At 37.7% G+C, this 24,176-nt stretch overlaps 1 protein-coding gene and 4 pseudogenes across 1 annotated transcript; 2 read left to right on the top strand and 3 right to left on the bottom strand.

Moving 5' to 3' along the window:
* Positions 1-72: 72 nt before the first annotated feature.
* On the bottom strand, positions 73-1,811 carry LOC114753758 (uncharacterized; annotated as a pseudogene).
* Positions 1,812-4,542: 2,731 nt separating this feature from the next.
* Positions 4,543-7,756, bottom strand: LOC114753760 (probable prolyl 4-hydroxylase 7; annotated as a pseudogene).
* Positions 7,757-9,428: 1,672 nt separating this feature from the next.
* LOC114753757 (serine/threonine-protein kinase D6PK-like) lies at positions 9,429-11,045 on the bottom strand. The gene is made up of 2 exons (XM_028942471.1): positions 10,423-11,045; positions 9,429-10,314 (listed from the first exon to the last, which is right to left on the bottom strand). Exons 1-2 carry the CDS (start codon positions 11,043-11,045, stop codon positions 9,429-9,431), a joined length of 1,509 nt encoding a protein of 502 aa, XP_028798304.1.
* A 4,444-nt stretch (positions 11,046-15,489) lies between these two features.
* Positions 15,490-17,173, top strand: LOC114753756 (AAA-ATPase ASD, mitochondrial-like; annotated as a pseudogene).
* Positions 17,174-22,499: 5,326 nt separating this feature from the next.
* LOC114753761 (AAA-ATPase ASD, mitochondrial-like) lies at positions 22,500-23,920 on the top strand (annotated as a pseudogene).
* Positions 23,921-24,176: the final 256 nt, after the last annotated feature.

Below are 24,176 nucleotides of genomic sequence, written 5' to 3'. Positions count from 1 at the left end.
TTTTAAAGCAGTGGATTCCTAATAGGTTATGTGTCCTTGCATAGATAGATTCAAAGGGAAAAGGAAGAGTACATGCCTACAAATTGCTCTGCACGTTCTAAGAAATTTTCCACACGTACAGTGTGAATGACTGAAGCATCAAGGAATTCAGTCCACTCTAAATTTGGACGCAAAACATCTGATACAACCAAGGATCCATCTCAACAAAATGCACCTGAAAATTTTTCATCACAAAAAATGACATTCCAAGCAAAAAATATAATGATTGCTGCAAACTATCAGAATCAGCAAGGGTAGAGTGATAGAACCCTTTTATGGTACCTCAGAACAGCCTCGGCTGAGTGCTTCAATTCCAACAGAACCTGTACCACTGTACAAGTCTAACCAGCGCCCTGGCCTCAAGGATGCAGGACAGCCACCAGCCACCTTAAGATTTTAAAGCATAAATGAGAGTTGCAGCACCAAACAATGTACAAACCAAAAAAATTACAACAAATAATTCATAACTGAGCCAGCGTGCAGAGGATATAAATATAACACATGGAATTAGCACCTGTAATATGTCAAAGGCTGCACCTTTAACCACTTCCATCATGGGCCGCACATCCATGCCCTTTGGAGAAAGCAACTTCTTTCTTCGAGCCTTTCCTCCAATAACCTGTATTGACAATGGAAATAAAATCCTATTTCTCTGTGCCATAACTATGCCGAATCTTCAATTACAATTTATGACTTAGGGGGTCTTTGAAAACGACAAAAAGCACTTTTAAGCATTGTTTTCATGTAAATCAAACGTAAATCAAGACAAAACTCATTTTATACTTGGAGGTGTTTGGAACGTCTGAAAGTACATGACATGATGACAAGACAAAATTCATCTGTCATGCTTAGCTCCAATTCCGTAAAATCACTTTTAAAACCGTGTTTCATCCCAAACCTAATCACTTTTAGAAAACAAAAATTTCAAGGTCTTCATCCACGGATAAAGTTCAGAGACTTCCAAGAGTAAAGCAAAGGTGTACCTGAAGCAACTTATGCGTAGTCCGCGCAGGCTTAGAGTCCTCTGGTGAGTCGGGCTGCCCTCTCCGCGTTTTTGGCTGTTCCTTTTTCTTCTTGAACTAATTAGCCACAATCAAAGGAAATGGGAACCAAATGAACACGAACAAAAACGTCAAATTCATAGAAGAGTAGAAGACGCGAATGTCAAACTTTTTTCGGCATAGAATTCAAGAGAGATGTAAGATACCTTAGGGGAAGCTTGAGATAAGAACTCGTCGGCATCGTAGCCATACCGCTCAAGTAAGATTCTTTTCTCCTCACTCGCCAATCCATTACCCGATTCTACAACCATTGAAGGAATAAAAGAGCCTAATTAAGGTGGGGCATAGAAGTCGATAGAAAACCCCAACCAGGTTTAAAATGAACGGGGAGAAACTAAAAAAGTAACAAAAACGAACTTACGATAACATACGACGACGAGAGCCGATGATAGCCTATTAGTGGGTCTGGAGCAAATATCCACGCCAGGAAGAGATGAAGGACATAATGAGCCAAAATTGATTTTGTATTTACAAGTAGTGGTGAGAGTATTGGAGGCGACGAAATCGCCATTTCCAGAGCTCGAATCTGATAGCTCGAAAAATTTGTGCGGTTATACGTCGAAAGTGTTCGGACAGGAAAAGGGGGGGGGGGGGGGGAAACTGTTTATTAAGCTGCTAGACCAGCTGTTGAACTTCGGAGTTTCGATGTGTTGAGGCACAACCACTTTCAGCCGCGGAAGACGCCCCCGCCATTTCACGACCTGACACCAGCCTGTCTCGGACCGTTTGCCGAAACAAGATAAAACGACGGAAAACGACAACCAACGCCCGGATTTTTTTTTTTTTAACTTGTTTGCCGAGTTCTTCAAAACTAAATAAAACAATAAAACAGATTGATTTTTTTTTTTTTTTTTTTTTTTCCTTTTTACTAAGAAAAGTGATTGAAATTTAGTCCAAACGAATTAAATTAAACTTAAAAAAAATAAATAATTGTAAAATCATATATAATCTAATGATAAGCTTTTAAAATGTAAAGGAAAATGTTTGATATATATATATATATATATCTGCAGAAACAGGTATAATAATTTTATATAAATAAATAGACGACTAACTCACAGTGTGAATATGATTTGTGTTTTGTCTATTAAATGAAAGAACCACTTAAGGTGTGCTAAAGTATTTTCTTTTCTTTTTTTGGGAGAAAAGGCAATTTTATTCCAACCAAAAGATTAAAAGACACATAAGTAAAGGGCTTCATCAACTAAAAGATTGAATCTTGTTTCTCGAATAATGCATTCACACAGGCTAATAGTGTTTCGTGGTTTGGAGAGATAAGAAAAGAAAGAGATTATTAATCCACTCCAAGTCAATGCGGTCATAGACTATTATTACTGCATGAACATTGATATCTCCGTTTGTATTCTCTTTTGACATTAATATCTTATTTGTATTCTCCTGTTTTAAGTACATGATGAGGGTTGAGAGAGTTGCGACCATGGAATTTGAAAGCTTCAAGGATTAAAACCGTCAAGTTGAAAATTCCAACATTCTATCATTGGCAACCCAAAAAAGAAGCTATTATCATCGCATTGCGTATAATACTCTTCTGATTTCCGGCAATGCTTTATTGAACAAAATATCCACAACAAATTCAAGAAAACTAGGATGATCTAACTGACATGTAAAATACTATCTTCAGTCCTTACTATAAGATATTGTTTAATTTTTATTTTAGTTCTCAATTTAAAACTCCAATCTATTTTGTCTCTTATATTTATTTATTTTTTGCAAAGATAATTCTTTTAATAATAGTAGTTCCGGTCAATAAACTTGATTGGTAAGGATATTTTAGGAAAAATGACACATATTTAGTACAAATAACTAATTTAACTTATTTTTTAAATTTACTTAAATTAGTCAATTAGCTCTTATATTGAGAACTGAAAATAGTATAACTGGGACAGCATATCCATCTTTCCTTATATACACACATACACATATGTATATACACCATAATGATTTTTACACGATACATGTGAGTATACATTGTAACCTTGGTTTCTTAAAGAGAGAATTACAATAAGATCCAGGAAAGGAAAAAAAAAATTACAAAACAAATCTAAAAAGTTGTCCATCCTTGCTCTAAAGTTTGTCATTATAAACTGTTAAGGTTGTTGTTAGAACCTTTTAATAATTTTTTTTTTGTTGGACTTAATTGTATTTCCCCCTTTCTAAATGACAATGAAATAGTGGTAGAATCATGCAGAGCAATAACATTGAACTCTGACCACAATCAAATGACAAAACCTGACAGATTTGCACATACTAAAAAGAAAAATAAACCCCAAAACTATACAATCCCAATAAATATGATGAATCGTACATCGTATATACTATGTACATGGATTGAATATATTTAACACATGCAACGCCCAAAAATGGAAGACAAAATATTTTTGTGCACCTTACCTTCAGATTTATGTGATGAAAAAGATTTGTTGAGATCGTCAGTTGAATCGAACACTTTATCGTTTTTCAATTCTTCCGGTTGTGTTAGGGTTTCACTTTCTTTTCTGTAAGTATTTACATGGGAGATTGCAACGCCGTTCCCGCTCTTTGATTCGATGGCTTGAGTTGTCCATATCCGACCAGAAGAGCCTTGTCGTCGAAATGAAAAAGATGATCTCTGCAAAGTAGCCATGCTTCGCTTATTATTTTTCTCTCCTCCTTCAAGCTCCTTATTTCATTTCTCTTTTATTAGTCTCCTTTTTGTACACCAACCTTGTTACATGAAAGCCTACCAAAAAGTATTGTGAATCTAAGTCAGTCATTATAATGTTTGATTGGTTCCAATTCATTTACTTAACGGGCAGCTGCAAATATAGCAAATGCAGACTTAAGATTGATTCATTAGTTCAGTGGTTAATAAGTTGGATGATCATATATGGTGACGCGATACTCTAGGAATATAATTAGGGAAGCTGTTAGTTGATTATGCTTTCTTTCGGTTCTATTTATCTATGTTATAATTTAATTTAGTTAGTTTTCTTCTTCATTATCTTTTACTTATTTAGTGCACAATAAAATATTTCGATCACAGACATTTTTGTATTTAGTTTTTCTTCGAATCATCCAATTTGGAGTAATTAGATGACCCGTTTGATTGCTATTCTTAACGCACTTTAATCAAGAAAATGACGGTCTCAAGCTAAAACTCTTGTTTTGCAGGGGGGAAAAAAAGGGTTTCTAAACCAGAAAATTGAACAGTTTTGAGCAACGGGTCACCTACAAGATGTTCCCAACTGGCAATCTCTTGTCATGGTTTTCTCCAGAAACGGAGAATAGCTTTTGAAAAAGGCTTGCATACACTCCCAGTTTCTTTTTTTTTCCCAAAAAGAAAAAAAAAGTGATTACTTTGATCATATGCCGAATATACTGCAACTAATAGAGTAATAGATGGTCGTATGAATGCACTCTGCATATCGCGTCTCAAAACCGATGACGAAAAAGCTAGTCCAGGCTGAGTAAATAACGGTCAGTAACCGCTAAATAAGTTATTGCCGGGAATGCAAGACAAGAGCCAAAAAAAAATGGATGCTATGTATGTACATGAAAAGTGTGTTAGTGAATATAAATATATCATAATTCAGGATGTGATGGAGAGCTACAAACGTAAAGGGCTTTCGCTAAGAAGAGCAGACATTGCAACTCTTCCTGCAATATCCTCTGGCTGCATCATTTCCAACCATATAAAGAGAGTTCTTCTCACATTCACCTCTTTAGCCCAGTCTGCGCAATTCTCATTCTCATCCACACATTTCCCAGAATCACTTGGCTTTATTATTGGTTTATTATAGTCCGCCACATGTATCCACTTAGTTGCTGACCACTTCTCCCCCTTTATCACTGGGCAGCTTCCGTGCAAGCTGCTAAGATCTGTCGTTGCGTCCAGATGAAGGCTGAAGAACAGCAAGGCATCCCCCTTTTCAGGTTTTACTGCATTTGTAAAAACGCCAAAATATAAGGCAGTAAGCCCACTTTGATAACGGCAGGCAAGACGTTATTCATTAATAGACAAGTTACAACAAATGAGGACAGCCACACAAAGACGATCGATTTGGTTTATCAAATGCGAACTATCTGATAGCCCAAATATTTAATTGATCATAACTCGTATTTTTTCTTTTCCAAGTGTAGATTTTCAACAGGAAAATGTCGTTATCTTACTGGCCATAAATGGCCTTGTAAAATCATTTTGACAAAAGAGTAATCATGCGACATTAAACACACCTGAACTTATAGCTCTAAACCAGTCCCCTCAATTCCCACAAGGAGTTTCGAACCATGCTTGTTTGAAATGTTCAAAATCAAGCATAATAACATTAACAAGTCCCAATGCATTTATAGTCTGTTACTACCATCCGGGAAAAAAAAAAAAATCATACCGGCATAGCCTCTGTGAGCACATTCAGACCAATTCTCATCCTTTGGCTGGGACGACTTTGCCTACAGACAGAGAACAATTTACTTTCTCTTGTTTAATTTGTGGGGAGTGGGATATGAAAAGGGACCATCAGAGGATCAAATTCACAAGAACTCATCACCTCAGAATTGGGAAAAATTGTCTCCCCACCCTTCTCAACATCGGACAAATACATCAGCACAGTGGCCACCCGGTGGCCACCCATTCGCTGATTAACCTCATCATGAAAAAAATCAAAATGTGGCTCATACTTTTGACCATTCTCATAGTGCAATATTTGAATAGGCTCGCCATTCTCTGATGACACAAGTAACTTCAGGACAGGAACCAGACAAAAATAAAGAGAAAATCAACCATAAAAATATTATTGCCGAAATGCCGTGTTGCATTATTACCTTTTGGAAGGAAGGTCCATGCAGCAATTCTTTCTTCAATGCGGGAAACTACGTCATCCTTTAAGGTAAGACATCAAAATTCAATAAATTTAATATGCATTCGTCACATGACTATAATAAAATAAAACATAAAGCTCAGGGAAGCACAGATACTTTGCAACAAAATCTTGTGCAGAAATTTAATATGCCTATTTTTTTTCCTCAAAACACAACAGAAGTTATATTAATGAAAAGAAAACGAACGAAGAACCACCAAAAATACAGGTGATAAACATTTCACCCATTGCCTTGTGAATCTTTGCAGATGAGAAACAGTAAATCTTTGCTTCCTAAGGGTGAAGGGAGAGATCTGTAAAGATTGCAGGAAAGCTAACTGATCGAACTTTATGTAAATGTAAGAATCAGAAGATTAACAGCATTATGACTGGATAATGTTGAATAGAAGTTAAACGAATGTCAGCACATTCACCTAGCAATTTCAATTTGGGGGTTCCCTTTTGTGGCCAATACCACTTCCGCATGCTTTACTTTATCTACAACTAGTCTATCTCTACACCTTCTCCCTAAATCAACAAAACACAAGAAAACTGGTTTCTCTCATGTTTTACTTTCTGATCAATAAATTCTGAGAATCCATCTTTCCAACAAAACCACAAGCAAAACTTCTTTCTTTTTCCTAAACCATATTATTTTCTCCTGACATGTATTATAATTACAACAGCAACATATCTTGCTCTTACTACAACATAATTACAAGAAGAACAAATCTCCACCTCCTACATCACGACCAAAACAAAGCACATGTTTAGCAGGTTCAGCCTTACAAAGAGAGGTACCATAATTAACCATACCTGGGCATATTCAAGGAACATTCCAGAGCTTGTTCTGACTGTACTCGCTACACTTTTGCCCGACTCATTATCCGCTACCATGGACTTTTCTAGCTTATCCTTCGCCTAATACCACAATTTTAACCATTGAATTTAATCAAAACATGCAAATTTGTCCTAAGTCCTGGCGCTCCGGATGCTATAAATAGAAGAAAGACCAGACCAGATTTAAAAATTAACAAGGCTCTAACCAGAAGGATCAAATGGTCGCATTCTTCCTCAGACAAGAATCCCTTGTATACAAAAGCTCTGAATGCCACAATTGAGAAACAGAGTAAAATCAGAGCAGCCTACAATCTAATAATTAAGGAAAGAACAAGAGGAAAGAGCAAATACCTAGGATGCCACGAGAGTTGAGTGACCCGAGCGGGATCAACCGCCACTGAAGAACGTTCTTTGTTTAATTTAAGCACTGATCCGCGCCTGCAAAAGATATAGGACAAATTGTGACTTTATTCGGGGAGAAAAATTGAAACTTAATGTTTTATCTCGCATGTTTTCGTATGCGCAAGTAGACAAACATAGAAAAGGAGGTGTAAAATTACGTGCTCGTGTCTTCCACCGACTTCCGCAATCGAATTGAAGAAACAGATAGATCAGGGAGAATACAGAGAAAACTGAGAGAAAGTGCCAGAAACTGCCGATAATCCATGAAAAAGAATACAAATAACCTAACCTAATTAGAACTTAGAAGGGAGGTAGCCAAAACGTTCAACAGTGCAATTTGAGTTATATGCGGAAAAAGACAACACAAGTACAACAAAGCAAATGAATAAGTAGGGGAATTTCTTCGCAATTGTTCTTCGGTGCGGAATCTGATTAAGCAATGCAACAACATACGCGTGCCCCACTGAATTTTGATCTTTCTTTTTCTTTGTTGCTGTGTGAACCTCAATGGCACTCAGTCCAAAGCCTCTTTGATCAGGAACGGAAAAATAGCTTGCTTTTCATTTTATTTTTACTTTTATCTATTCTTGCAAAAAATAATTATTCCCTCCATAGTCCATGTTTTACATCTAGCTTCTGACTATATAAACGGTAACATGGAAATATTTTATTGAAGTTTTTTGTTTTTGAGCTGAAGGAAATATTTTATTGAAGTTGACACACTCTAATTACGCAGAACAAAGACAGCTAACCCCATCCATGTTTTGACGTCAGGGCTAATAAAATGGTGAGGTGGCTGTCACGTGGAAATATGGTGATTGAATCAGCCCTCCCTTTCATATTGGTCAAAACTTACTCCTTATTCGCTCTCAAAAGTACAGACACTAATTGTTTGATTTAATTTGTAAACGATTGTGCTCTCAGGTCTATTTTAAATAATTAGGTTCTGTTTGGATGTCTCCTCAAACTATAATTTGAAAAAAAAAAAAAACTGCCAAACAGGAACAATTCTGAAAAAACCATAGTTTTATACTTAAAACTATAATTTCAGAAGAAGTGAGTTTATTCTACTCCTAACTCAAATTGGAGAGTCTGTCAGAATAGATTTTAATGATAATATGACTTTAACACCCATCAATTATTTTTTTATAAACATATTTAATCTTATATTTTATAAATATATACACATATTAACTATTTATTAATTATATTATCTTATATATTATTAATTATGTTGGTAAAAAATATATTATTAACAATTTTATTTTTTCAAATTAAAATATATTATAAAATCTATCTTTTATATGATTATAATATTAACTTGTACTTTTTTAGTAATTTGAACAACTATCCAAATATTCTTACTTTATCAAAATTACTTTTTTACAAAATCTATTCTCTCAAAAATCTATTTTTCAAAAATTATTCTCAAAACCATAATTTGGTTTCTTACATGCACCCGTTAATAGTAGAGCTTGCCATTAAAAAAAGAATTGAATATTTGCAGAGCTTGTCATTTGAAAAAAAGAAAAGAAATTAATAAATTTAAAGGATATTGATGAAGCGACAAGGGAAAAAGCTTGGTCTTGGGTGAAGTACTGATTTATCATTGCGGGAGGCTGTTCCTGTTTCTATCATCTCACCATCGATTGCCTCTTCAACAGCTAGCGAAAGAAATGCAATTATTAAAGCGTCATGTTCGTAATAAAACAAGTGCTGTAATTGCAAAGGAATAAAGCAACAGTTGAAACCATTCAAAAGCAACCATCCCTCTTACTTTTTCAAGTGAATATACAAGAAAAGTAACAGATCAGTGAGATGTAGACGCTACATTTTCACGTTCCCAAATGCAGCCATTTCCACACAACACTGTAGCTTTTATCCATGTGTGTGGTCTTGTTCAATTTTTCCTTTTCACGAAGTACATTTTTTTTGGGCTAAAAGTCTTGCACAAATCTATTCAGTTCTCACAATTTCACGCATCAGACAAACACAGGCAAAAGTTCGCCTCCTCCTTTTGTTTTTGCTTTTTCTTTTTCTTTCATTTTCCTCGTGCATTGTCAGAAAGTGTTTGTGCATGAACTAATTGTTCTTGTGGGTTGTGATACCTATTTCTTCGTTTCTTCTCATTTAGCCAGAATCATAACTTTATTACAACACACAAGAAAGAAAATCACGTGAAGGAACAGACTGGAGGAATGAAACTAAATGGAATGCCAACAAATGTACATCAAAAAAATTCAAACTCCAAGTAAGGACCTGAAGACCTATCCGAATTATCAGAGTTTCCTTTGTTATTAACTGGCACTGACGGCTTCAAAGTCTCATTCAAAACTGCAAGATCTAGTGGTTTTGGGATCAGTGGGGGTTGGTTGCTACGAACTAGAGCCCAATTAACACTTTGAAAGAAAGGATGTTGTTTGATCTCAGAGGCACCTCTCTGAAACCCAAGCCTCTTCTTTGGGTCTTTCACAAGCAATCCTCTTATCAAATCCTTAGCAGCAAAACTGATGTTCGATCCTTCAGGAAACTTAAGAGGCTGCCCAACAACGTTGAATAGTGTCTCTCGGTTTCCATTGCCCTTAAATGGTGTCTTCGCATGCAACAACTCATACAAGAAAATACCAAATGTCCACCAATCCACAGCACTACCATGTCCATCGCCTCTTACAATCTCCGGGGCTAGATATTCATGAGTCCCAACAAATGACATAGAGCGAGCGTTGGTTGGCTCAGCAATAAGCATAGGATATGAATCTGGGTTTGTTGAATTTTGTTTAGCACTCCTTGACTTCGTCTTTTTAGAATTGAAAACATGGGGTTTGAAGCAAGAAGGCTGCAACTGCAGGCACGAAGGCTCCACACAAACAGATAGCTTGCAAGATGGGTCTATGCACGAAGATGGCTCGACACAGTAGGAAGAAACCCGACAAGACGGTTCCTCGTTGGACTGAACAAGGGTAGGTCTCACACAACATCTTAATGATAGATCAAAATCAGAGAGCATGATATGACCGTCCTCCCGAACCAGTACATTCTCGGGCTTCAAGTCCCTGTATACCACCCCCATCATGTGGAGATACTCAAGAGCAAGAAGAACTTCAGAAGCGTAAAACCTGCAAAGACAAAAACTTGGAACATAAATTTTCCCATTTTCGCATAGATTGGTTTTTCACGTCACTGGATAACAAATTAAACAGAATGTACCACGTTCTTCTACTGACCTTGCAGCTTGCTCTGTGAAATGCTTGCCTGGCTGGCGCTGGCGGAGGACGTGAAGATCACCACCATTACAGAACTCCATAAGCAAGCAAGAGAATTTCTCTGTTTGGAAATGAGAATAAAGGGTGGGAAGGAAAGGGTGGTCCAAGGAACCCAAAATGTCCCTCTCAGTCTGGACTCTAGACATCTTTCTCCTCGCAGTCAACTTTGCCTTATCCATGACCTTCATTGCGAAGAGACAACCCTTCCCTTTAAGCTCGGCCAGATACACGCTCCCAATGTCCCCAAAACCCAGCTTCTTCAATAGCCTGAAGTGTCCCAAACCCAAATCTCCGTACTTAGCTTTCACGAACTGTATGGCATCCCATCGAATATCGTTGCCTTTGTGAGGCTTGCAAGGGCAAAAGCTCCTAAGACTTGAATCATCGGCATCACAACTGTTAGAGTAATTGCTCATACAGCTGGAGCTGCTCTTGTAACTTTCGTCATAACTGTTGGATTCTGTGCTGCTTTGAGACTCAACATTGCTATTATTGCTCATCTTGCTAACGCTAGGATCTTGGAGGGAGCAGACGAGAGAATCAGAATTGATGTTCTCGGCATCATTACCAAGTGTCTCGTCCATGACCCAGAAGAGGCTACTGGTTCACAGGGTGTTAGATGAGGGTTATATAAAAACGGAGGCGGTCAAGGTGGTCAAAGAGAGAGAAAGACGTGGGCGCCAATGATGCTAGGTGAACATGGGGACCAAGAAGAGGGTTAAAAAAACTTGGACTCCGATGCACAGAACTCGAACTTTTTGCCCCAAAAATTATTTTATTCTTGGGAGAGATTCATTACCAAAGAGATCAAGCTTTAACATTGCTCAAAAAAAGCATATCCTTGTAAAAAATTGAAGAACAAGTAGGTGTGGAAATTTGAATTTGGGAGAATGAAGGGTGATGGACCCAAGGAGTGAAGTGGGTCAGGGGAGGAGTCCGTGTGAAGCAGTGCCCCGGAAAATGTTACAGCATCGTGACAAAACACGGGACGAGAGAGGGACAAGCGGACAACCAACAGGAAGAGTCCAAGAGAGACCCTAGTTACGAGGACGAGGCTTGAGATTTTCTAAACAAACACATTTCCTTTTCTCTAAAACAAAACAGATTCTTTAAAATTATGTAAACCCTATCCAAAAGGACTAATTGTGTCAAGCATTAATTCATTTCGATCGTATAGATGAGTTATCAAAGAGGAAGAGGTGGTGATGGGAGGAAGGGATGTGGTAGGTACTAGGTTGGGCCAGGACAAACCCAGGAATGGGCGGATATAGGGACTAGGGAGGACGCAGGCACGCCTGATACAATGACAGCAAAAATGGCAGGGTTTTGGGCAAGCTAATGGAGGCCAGCCAGCTATTATCATGGAAGGCTTGGGTTTTGAAGAGGTTTGGTGAGCAGAGTGGGAGCAAGGCAGCGAGCGACCAAGCCACCAAAGGCCATAGCTTGCACCCGCTGCTACGTTTTGTCATAAATGATACCTCATCGTTAGATGAATTTCAAAGATAAATATATATTAAGATTCTACATTTACAGTTGAAAGAAGTAATTCTTGTCAATTATTCCCAGCGAGATATGGGCTTAAACGCATATAAGCCCTCCATTTGACTGTTTAATCTGTTGGTCAAATATTTATTGTTAGAGTTTTGTCTCATGCTATCTTCGAGAACTAGTTTGTAATTTATGATAAATTATTATCTTCTATTTTTAATATAAAAACTAGTTAATTAGTTTAAATAGATTAAAAAATTAGTTAAGTTAATTATTTGTAATAAATATGTATCGTTCTCTCTAAAATACTATTACTAATCATATGTGTTAACTAAAATTATTATTTAATAAAACATTTAACATGTGCAGCGGCTACAAAGATTGTCATAGGGAAAAAAAGATAAATATGAAAAACAAAGTGGATTATAATTTGATATTTAAGATTAAATTAAATATGAAACTAACTATTATATTAAATAATAGATGCAATAGTTTTACTCTTCCGGTCCTTAATATAAGATCTATTTAACTAATTTGATTAGATTAAGGAAGTTAGATAAGTTAGTTAATTATAAGACATGTAACATGTTTTTACTAAAATATCATAATCATCTTTATTAATACCCCATTTTTCTCTGTTACTTGATTATGATTGAGAAAATATCCATATGGATAATTTAAAAAAAATTAATAAATATAAGAAATAAATCTTATATTTAAGATCAAAACTAACCTAACAATAAAGTCCTATATGAATGACCGGAGGGGTAATATAATATTTAGCATGGGAGGTGGAGTGTTGCAAATGGGCGTAGGGTTACCTGCTCCTGCTTCCTATCTCCCTTTTCTTGTGGAGCCCAACTTCGCCTCGGTCGTCATCAGTTCTCTAACACTGCTTCTCCTGTGTCTTCATTCCCCGAACAATACGGTTACTTGATCACGTCTCCAGCACAGCTCCAGCTCCTTGGGGTTGCCAGTACTTAAGTCCGAGTTGTATTTCATTTTTGGATGCTTTTAAAGTTTTCTATTTCCTTCACTCAAACAAGTGGTGTCCGTGGCCCCTGTCAAAGCTCAGGAGTGACGAGGGAGGAAGAATAATAAGTGAGCAATGGTCCAGTATAGGCGCATAGGCATGGTATAGTCAGTTCAGCTCCATTGGGCTCAGCCTATGGCCTATGAACTTCAGGCCCTGTTCTTTGCCTTTGAAGCTTCTCAGTCCTATTTGCGTACAGTCCGTCACTCTCGCGGAGTCGTAGTCTCCTTATATGTTTCCTTTGTCTAAAATTGCAATTATTGTGTCACGTTTTGCTCCGACGTCCGGTAGGCGTTCAAACCGTCCAGACACGAGGCTAGTGGAAAAGTGGAAAAGGAACAAAACGACAAAGACCACGGTTCCCGACGACTCATTTGGTGAGGACCAAAACGAAAAGTAATAATTATTTTCTAGATTATGTTTTAAGGACATGTTCTTTCTTTTCATGTCATCCGCGATCCGGTTCGGTATTACATGGTGATTTCACATCATTATTTTAATATTATTTACGATATTTTAACAGATTTCAACGTCATTACAACTCTGATGACTAATAATTTAAAAAGAACTAAATTTTATGGATTAAAACCACGGGTTTGAAATTTACTAGACTGGGATCAAAATCAAAACGAGTCTAAATTTTAAGAATAAAAAGTTATATTGGGTTAACTAGAAGGAAATAAACATTCGGGATTTGCTTTTTTTAAAACGTAAATCTGCTACGTATGTGTGCATTCGGATAGACAAGATTGCGTTAAGATGTGATGGACGAAGGGATAAGAATGTTGCGGAACATGTTTGATCACACGTATTGAGATGCCTGGCATCCGACTGGGTGGAACACATTAAATAATTTATTTGTATATTGGATGAGACCAGGCGTAGACTCATTTTGAAATACTGATCCAGCGCCAGTTTAGTTTATAAAGCATCTGGTAGCAGAAACTTCAAATATGCATCTATGATACTACATGGAAATAGAATCACGCATGATGAGAACCATTTCAAGGGGTATCACCCGCATCCACAGACATCACCACGTGTCCACGTCATCCACTCCTTCTTCCCCAGCTTTTATGTTTCATTATTACTCCATCCGGTTCAAAATACAAACTAAACTCTATTATAAAAAAATTTTTTTTTATAAGCTAGTATTTATTTTTGTCTAAGTATTTAATGAGTTTTTTTTCCTAATTTTATCTCCATATATATATTTTTAATTCATTTATTACATTCTTTACTTATTCTCTTCATTAATAAGGACATATCTAGAAACATGTATGGGTGGCTTGACTGAAGGAAACATGCACCTCCATGTATACATAGCATGCACTTGAACTTTATTTCATCAGGAAACCAAGCCACCCATATATATAAACTATTTGGCGCGTGCTTATTCTTCATAAAATAGTCATTTTCAATGTATATATGCTGACTAGACCTTGCTTGAATAATTTGCTTCTTCCACAAGCGAGTTTTTCTTTTCCACAAGCATGTGCCCCTCTCAGTCCATGCATGTAATCATCTGAAACAAGACAGAAGTTAAAGCTGAAGGCGGCCAAATAATAATATAAAAAGAAGACCATATTAATCTAAATTTGTGTTGTTGAAATGAAAGACAACGATGATATAAACTTGTAAAGCACCCAGCCATTCTACTTCTTGAGAAGCCGATCCATCGTGGCTAACTTTTTTTTGGGGGGGGGGGGAACAGAAGCAAAGAAACTTCACTTTTTCTTCTTTTTTTTTTTGGCCAAAAGAAAAAAAGTGGGGAAAATGTTCCTCGCTCTCTCCAGTTTCTATGAGCATGGAAAACATGTAGTCAAAGGAACTAGAGACGTTTCAAAAATTTCATTTATTTGTATTGAAATTTTCATGACCGGAGGAAACAGTAATGAACCTCTTGCACCCAGAGGGAATGCTGAAGGTCTGCAATTCAAGAGAGGGAGCATTCGGCTCGTTTCACCATATATAAATAATTACTTTTGCATATCATGAGCATAGAGCAGAGCGAGCGAATGAAATTTATGCATGGGAGGTGCTAACTCCGGTACTAATTATAAGAATTAGATAACTAATTTGAAAAGATTAAAAAAATAAGTTAAATTAGTTATTTGTAGTAAATAGATGTAGTCTTTCTAAAAATATCTTTGCTAATCAAGTGTATTGGTTAGAACTACTATTGTTAGATGGACTAACTTGGAAAAAAAATACATAAATATGATAAACAAAGTGAATTGAGATCTTATATTTAGAACTAAAATAAAAGTAAAAAAAAATTTTATATTAAGGACCGGAGGTAGTATATTATACTAAGGATATTTTTTTTCCGCCAAGTCAAATTCCTCATGTATCTTTTTCTCCCTCACACGGTGTAGCAGTAGAAGAGAGTGATGAAATGTCGTAAATATAATAAATCGTGCACGTACATATAAAAATTTTTATTTATGAGGAGTATTTAATTAAGAGGAGAATCATAGATAAACAAACAAAATGAAAAATATGTGAACTCACTCGGTGGAGGAAAGTGGCTCGAAATGCTGGGAGGCAACTAGTTGGCAATTCTCTGATTATTAATTAATAATAATGATATATTGCGTCTTCACTCTTGCTATATAAACATACTTAGTGGCAGCGGCTCTCAACACAAATCCAGCAGCAGGCAAACTCTGATAGATCAAAAATGGAGATTGTGGCGAAGATGTGGAGCCAATTGGGCTCCATCATGGCCACCCTCATGTTACTCTACACCATGTTTGATAGGTTCCTCCCTCCTCCTCTTCGTCACCACATCAGAATCTACACCGGAAAACTCACCTCCCTCGTCTCTCCCTCTATCTCCATCAAATTCCCTGAGTTTGAAGGCGAACGTCTCAAGCGCAGCGAAGTTTTCACTGCTATCCAAACCTATCTCAGTGCCCACTCTTCGGAACGAGCCTCCAGGCTGAAAGCCGAAGTCGTCAAGGACAGCCACACCCCACTGGTTCTTAGCATGGACGACAACGAAGAGATCACCGATGAGTTTCAAGGGGTCAAGCTATCGTGGTCTCATAAACACGAAGTCAAGAACCAGTCGTTCTCCGTTTATCCTGCTTCCGACGAGAAGCGTTTCTACATTCTCACCTTCCACAAGCGTCATCGAGAGGTCGTCACTCGTTCTTACGTCAAGCACGTGTTGGACGAAGGGAAGGCCATCGCCACCAGAAACCGGCAACTCAAGCTGTACACCAACAATGCAAGCAGTAACTGGTCCGGTTGGAGGGCAACGAAGTGGAGCCATGTCGTTTTTGAGCATCCTGCGAGTTTCGATACTCTTGCGTTGGACCCCAAGATGAAGGAAGATATCTTGAAGGATCTTGTTAAGTTTCAGAAAGGAAAGGCGTACTATGCCAAAATCGGGAAGGCTTGGAAGCGTGGCTATTTACTGTATGGTCCGCCGGGAACAGGTAAGTCTACCATGATCGCCGCCATGGCAAATTTCCTGAACTACGATATCTACGACCTTGAATTGACCGCTGTGAAGGAGAACGCAGAGCTTAGACATCTGCTGATCGAAACTTCTAACAAATCGATCGTGGTGATCGAAGACATTGATTGCTCTCTTGACCTCACCGGGCAAAGGAGAAAGAAGAAGAAGAAGAAAGACGAAGAGGAGGAGGGAGCCAAAGACGCTGTTAAGAAGGCCTTAGACGGAGAAGAAAACAAGGAGAGTAAGGTGACTCTCTCAGGACTGTTGAATGTTATAGATGGGATTTGGTCGGCTTGCGGAGGAGAGAGGGTGATCGTGTTCACTACTAATCATGTGGACAAACTTGATGCTGCTCTTATCAGGAAAGGACGCATGGATAAGCACATCGAACTGTCCTACTGTTGCTGCGAAGCATTCAGGGTGCTTGCAAGGAATTACTTGGATCTTGAGACCCACCATTTGTTCCCAACAATTGAGGAACTGTTTCGAGAGACAGAGATGACTCCTGCTGATGTTGCTGAGAATCTAATGCCAAAATCAGAGGAGGAAGAGAAGGAGACTTGCCTCGGGAGGTTGATTGAAGCACTCGAAACGGCCAAGAAGAAGCAAAGAAGAAGGCTGAGGAGGAGGAGGAGGAAGGAAAGAAGAAGGCAGAGGAGGAAGTGAAAGAGAAGGCAGAGTTGCCAGAAAAAGAGATGGAAAATAATAAAAAAATCTGGTGAAGGGGTGAAAGAAAATGGTTTCCTTGCAGCTGGAAATTAGGGGCAAGACATCAATCATCTTGGCTGCAATTATCTTATTATCTAGGATTGTGAAATCAGTGTATTAAATCATTTATGATTTCCTGTGTGCATGAATCCGTTTGGTGCTTTAAGGATTTGCCGTGTGAAATATATGCATTGAACTGGTACGATTTACTGTGTTATATGTAAACCTTGTTAAAAATAATAATTTATTAGCCAGCATATATGCTCACATAAGTCTCTTTTCACTTAATTACTTGATGAGCTTAACTTAGATCTCCAAAAATGTTCACGGATTACTCCTCCCGAGCCCGATGGAGGACCCACCATTTTGAAGTTGGTTATCAGAATGAGGCTGATGGAAACTGAAAAACCATCTGCTTCGTCCAGGTCTTTCATTAATTGGCGGAAATGCTTCTTCCTCTCAGTGTTCTTCTCCGTCCCTCCCTCCAGCTCTCAATACCTGGCCACATGACCAATCTTCTGATTTGCCTCTTTTCAAGGTATTGATTGGCGAAGGATCTCACTCACGCTCCGTGACGGATTAAGGCGGCAAATTGGATATATGATTGATATCGGGCTCAACTTTTGTGTCTGATTCGCCATGGCGGAATAACTATATTTATAAGTACATTTACCTAAATCCGGATAAATTTTTTATTATGCCTTTATTCCTTCTTTTATAAATCATGATTTAAAAACTATTTACGTCAGGCTCTACCACCTCATCGTGCTTAGAATATTAGACTTGCAATTTTTAGCCAATCTCCAATTCCCATCTCATCCCAACACCCGTTTGGATCGAGAGGTGGGGAGCGAGTCCAAAGGCACCGGTCCCTCCACCCTCTGCTTCTTCTTTCCATTCTTGAGAGCCAACTCTTTGAAGCTGTTATCATTAGTAACTTCTAGTAACTTTTAACCCCCCAAAAAAAAAAACTATGTTCGGGTGGGACGAAATTTTGAAATGAGTTTAATATTTAAAAATTATAAACAGCTTCATAGACTCTTCATGTTTTACATTCCACAAGGTGAAAACATTGGTACTGGTGTTTCTAGAATCATGATTGGTGTTTTTGAAAAATTACAAATTAAACGCGTTCTTATATATTTTTTTTTAAAATACTAGTTTTGGTTCTTAATATAAAAGTTAACTGACTAATTTAAGTAGATTTAAAAAATTTATTAAGTTAGTTATCTATAATAAATAGATGTTACTCCTCCTGTCCTTATTATAAGACCCAATTTGACTTTTTATTTGGTCCTAATTATAAGACCCAATCCATTTTGTCTCTTATATTTATGCATTTTTTTCCAAGATAATCCTTCTAATAATGATAGTTTTAGCCAATATACTTAATTAGCAAGGATATTTTAGGAATGATAACACTTATTTATTATAAATAACCAACTTAACTTACTTCTTTAATCTCCTCAAATAAGTCAATTGGGTCTTATAATTAGGACCGGAGGAGTATTAGTTAGAACTACCATTTGATGGGATATTTAACATGTGAAACTTTGACAATAATTATCATGAGGAAAAAATAAATAAATATGAAAAAAAATAGATTAATATCTTATATTTATAATTAAATTGAATGTTAAACTAACCTTGTATTAAAGATTGAAAGTAATACATTATGTTATTGCGTACCTCCTTAGGTGGCAAAGATAAAATAGGGCGTCGACAGTGGCTAAAAATTCCAACTTTCCTAATTAAAATAAATAAACAAACAAACTAGACGTAAACTCAATAATTGTATAAGATTTAGGGACTAACTGATTTATCTTTATTAGAATGTTTATCTTTTACATTAACGATGATCGATTGCTACTCTATAGGGGAAAGTGATGGTAAATTTATAAAACTGTGCGTAAATTTAAATTTTGATTTTTCGTCAATTTTTTCAACTATTACTAATTTATGTCTCTTGGTATTTTTTTCCCGGCCCCCGTTCTTCAAACCTTAAGGCTGCGTTTGGTAGGAAGCATTGAAAATGAGGGATTGGGATTGGGATTACAAGTGAGAAAATCTATCAAGAGAGTGTTTAGTATAAAAGATTGTTTGATATATGGGATTAGCCAAAGCCATATATGTGAGATTGGAGAATACCATGGAGGGAAGTGGTATTCCCCAATCCTACCTTTATGGGTTTGCCTAATCCCATATAACAAATAATTACTCATGCTAAGTATTATTTTAATGATTTTTTTCAATTATAATTTCAATCTCAATCCCTCATTTTCAATGCTTCCTACCAAACGGGACCTAAGGGTTAAGGAGCCTTGGTCAAAAAAAAAGGGCGTGGGGGTCAAGGAGCCACTGGCAAGTCGGCGTCGACGCTGAGCGGTAAGCTCTCCTTTCGCCATCTCTTCCTCTCCACGTTTCACGCTTCAATACGTTGTGTTTTGATTCTTTGGACAACTTTTTGAAATCGTACCCCCGAAAAAATAAATTTTTTGAATAAATAAATATTTTTTCGTTCAAGTTGAGGTAAAAATGTATTGTTTTGTTAAATTTAATTGTAATTCAAAACCAAAACTTCGACTTGCATGCGATGTAAAAGTTTTTAACAATAGATAATTTATATTTATTTATAAATATCAAAATATTGAAATGTTTATTTTTCACTCATGATATTATGAAATGGCTTTACAGAAAATAAAAATTAAAAATTTTACTTTTGGAAAATTGGCTGGGTGAGCCTTGAAATTAATTTATTAAAATAAATTAAGCAAAATAATATTGGGAATTTTTTGAAATAAAATGTACCCTGCACTGCAAGTGTTTTTGGGCCTCATGTGTTAACTAAAAGTGATGCGCAAATGGTCGGTCAGAGATGGCAGGCTAGCCGTCCGCGAAAGGGACCACACAGATGCAAGGGGATTTAAAATTTAAAAACTGCTGGTGGTATATTACGACGTGCGGGGAGTCAAGACCATGCAATTGATCACATCATAATCATTCAGAAAAACTAGTTTCAATCGCAGGGCAAAGAAATAATAAGTCAGTTGGGCTTTGGTTTGATTGGTTGAGCTTCAATGAAGCATGATACTCCTCTGATTTTGTTTATAGGATAAAGAAAAAGAATTATCCTATTCATAAGTCAATTAATTAAATTTTTAATATGAATATGTTATTTTATTTTTTATTTATTATAATGTAAATAGTTATTTTTTAAAAAATGTATGTAATAAATAAAAGTAAAGTTGAAAAGTTATTATATTTTAATGGAAAGTTAATCTAGTTTAAAGTTTTTTCTTAATTTATGTGAAATATGTTGCAAGTATCTCATAAATAGAACCAGAGAAATATATTTTACTATAAAATACTTCTCAGTTCTCAACTTCTAATTTCTTCTTTTGTTTTAAATATTAGACTTGAAATTTTATTTTGATATTACAAGTAAAATTTTAATTTGGTAGAATTGTTATTAAATCCCAAATAGAGAACATATTTACTAAAAAATCCTAATGATAATAGACTAGTCAATAATGATAAATTTCAAACCTTGCTGGTAATTATTTTGTTTATTGGGACCTTATTGTAATGCTTCCATTTAATTTTTTACCTCTCTTTCTCATACCAATACGTAACATTAAATATATCACTATTTGAAGGTAATTTTCTTCATCCCTCATATTTAATATTTTATTAAATCAATGGTGTTGATTTCACTTTTTTTTCCCCACAATCAATATTTTATTAATAAATCCTTCTTATTGATTATGCATATTAATAATATTTTTATATTTAAAAGTAGTTTTCATACAAATTACAAGAAGGGATGTTTTAAGGTAATCCCCACATGTTTCTTAGAAATAATGAAATTAATTAATTTTTGATATTTGTAAATTTGTAATTTAGCTTCTACCTTCATCTATCATACTTAATACTTCGTCTATTCTTATTTTAATATAAATACTTAAAAGGAGGATATTTTTAAAAAATAACGCATTTTTTATAGAGCAATAGACAATCAAAACTAATTAATTTATCCTAAATTCAGAGGTTGGGTCGGCCGGTTAGGTAGCACAAAATAAATAAATAAATTTAGAACGACCACAGTAGCCTCCAAGGAACCCGGGAGTGTTCAGACTCGGAGTAGCCTCCAAGGAAGACAGAGTCCAGTATGGGGCTCTACTGCACAGCAGCGAGGTATAAGTCTAGTCAACTGGAATACCATGTGCTAGCCAAAGGAATGTGGACGCAGCGGATTAGTCGATCTTACGGATCAGAATTCTGCTTTTCTTATGAAAATAACCCATGCAATTCGAACACAACCACATCTTTACTGGGTTCAAATCTTAAGAGCCGAATATGGGTGGGAGAAAAACAGAGGACGCATCACTTCAAGCGCTTCGTATCTTTGGAAAAGCCTATCAAACCTCTGGACGGAACTAGATATGGGAATCAAATGGAAGATTGGAAATGGTAAAGAAACCCGCTTTTGGACAGATCATTGGGTTGGAGACCTTGGACCCTTAGCACAACTAGCCTTCACGCCCATTGGTGATGAGCAGGAAAAAGAAACCGTCGCCAGCCTCACCACAGAAGGAGGGAATTGGAACTGGAACGCTTTCAAGCACCTACTTCCTTCAGATATAATCCGGCAAATAGAGGATATTGGCCCACCAAGATCCAGTGCTGAACCAGACAAATGCTTCTGGCATATGGACAGCAGGGGTGTTTTTACTACAAGGTCAGCGTACCGTTTACTTAAACAAGATGATTGGGATGAGGCAAGCACCACTTGGAAACTTGCATGGAAATGGCCAGGATCGCAGCGCATACGCACCTTTCTATGGCTCGTGCTTAAGAACAAGCTCCTGACTAATCAGGTTCGAATGAGAAGGCACATGACCCAGGATGATACCTGCGAGATATGCGACGAAGCGACGGAAGACATAAACCACATCTTAAGAGACTGTCATATGGCTAGAAGCTGTTGGAGCCTAATTATTCCCGGACCCCTCCAGCACCGCTTCTTTAACACCCCATTTGAAGATTGGCTGCAGGGGAACCTCAAAGCTACATCCCCGAATCATCTTTGGTGCACAGCTTTTGGAACTCTGTGTGGAAGCTCTGGGGAGCAAGGAACAGGACTTTATTCTGTAACGAGTCAATCCGAAGTCACCGTCCTGTAAACGAAGTCCTCTCCTTAGCTCATCATACCATGCAGGCTAGAGAGTTCAGGACGAGGCTTCGTATGAGTTAGCTCTCTTTGGTTTCCTCCGTTTTGGTTGTACTGCCTTTGTATATATTTGAATAAAATATCTTCCATTCGAAAAAATGCTTATAAATTAGAGAGATAAATGGCTTCAAAGGCGCATTGTTAAGGATATGAGTGAAGCGTCCGTCACAACTATTCACAAACAACATTATTTCTTGTTGAACTGAGAGAAAGAGGCTGACACAGAAAGGACGTCGGAAGATGGAGATGACGACAGTATGGGCTCAATTGGGCTCAGTCACCGCCACCGTCATGTTCCTCTACGCCATGTTTGATAAGTTCTTCCCTCCGCCGCTTCGCGACCATCTTCGATCTTACACCAACAAACTCACCTCCCTTGTCTCTCCCTATGTCTACATCACCTTCAATGAATTTACCGGCGAACGCCTCAAGCGTAGCGAAGCTTTCACCGCCATCCAAACCTATCTCAGCGGCAACTCCTCACAGCGAGCCAATAGGCTCAAAGCCGAAGTCGTCAAGAACAGCCAGACCCCTCTCATGCTCAGCCTCGACGACAACGAAGAGATCACCGATGAGTTTGAAGGGGTTAAGCTACGGTGGGTCTCCAACAAGATCACTCCCAAGTCACAGTCCTTCTCTTTCTACCCTGCTTCCGATGACCGGAGGTTCTTCACTCTCGCTTTTCACCGCCGTCATCGCGATCTCATCACTACTAAGTACCTCAGGCACGTGTTGGATGAAGGTAAGGCCATTGCCTCCAGAAACAGGCAACTCAGGCTTTACACAAACAATCCGAGCAGTGGCTGGCACGGGCTACAAGAGCACCAAGTGGGAGCCATGTCGTTTTGAGCACCCTGCAACTTTTGAAACTCTCGCTTTACATCCCAAGAAGAAGGACGAGATTCTAAAGGACCTGTTAGGTTCCGAAATGCCAAGAACTACTACGCGCGAAGATCGGCAAGGCATGGAAGCGTGGGTATTTACTCTATGGTCCTCCTGGGACCGGCAAGTCTACGATGATTGCGGCGATGGCTAATTTCCTGAACTACGATATCTATGATGTGGAATTGACGGCGGTGAAGGACAACACGGAGCTCAGGAAGTTATTGATCGAAACGCCCAGTAAATCGATTATGGTTATCGAGGACATTGATTGCTCTCTTGATCTTACCGGGCAAAGGAAGAAGAAGCCAAAAGAAACCAAGGACGACGAGGACGACAAAACCCAAAGACCGATCAAGAAGGAAGAGAGGAAGAGAAGGAAAAAGACAAGTAAGGTGACTCTCTCGGTTGTTAAATTTCATCGACGGGATTTGGTCTTCTGTGGAGGGAGAGAGGATCATCGTGTTCACAACCAATTTTGTGGACAAGCTTGATCCTGCTTATCATCAGGAGAGGACGCATGGACAAGCACATCGAATTGTCCTATTGTTGCTTCGAAGCATTCAAGGTGCTTGCATGGAATTACTTGGATATCGAAACCCACGATTTGTTCCCAGAATTGAGGAATTGCTGAAGGAGAGACGGAGATGACACCTGCTGATGTAGCTGAGAATCTGATGCCCAAGTCAATGGAGGAAGATGAAAAGAGTTGCTTGCAGAGGTTGGTTGAAGCACTTGAAACGGCCAAGCAAGAAGCAGAGAAGGAAGGCAGAAGAAGAAGCAAGAAGAAGGCAGAGGAGGAAGGAAGAGAAAAGGAAGAAGAAAGAAAGCAGAGAAGGAACAGTGTGGTAAGCAAGAGGAGGGAGGGATGGAGAAATTCGGGGAAGGAGAGTGACGGACAATGG

The sequence above is a fragment of the Neltuma alba genome, unplaced genomic scaffold, assembly GCF_004799145.2.
Source record: "Neltuma alba isolate B1F8T4 unplaced genomic scaffold, ASM479914v2 tig00008116_pilon, whole genome shotgun sequence".
Taxonomy (NCBI): domain Eukaryota; kingdom Viridiplantae; phylum Streptophyta; class Magnoliopsida; order Fabales; family Fabaceae; genus Neltuma; species Neltuma alba.
Note: the sequence above shows the minus strand (reverse complement) of the source record. Positions and strands in the feature narration are given on the sequence as shown.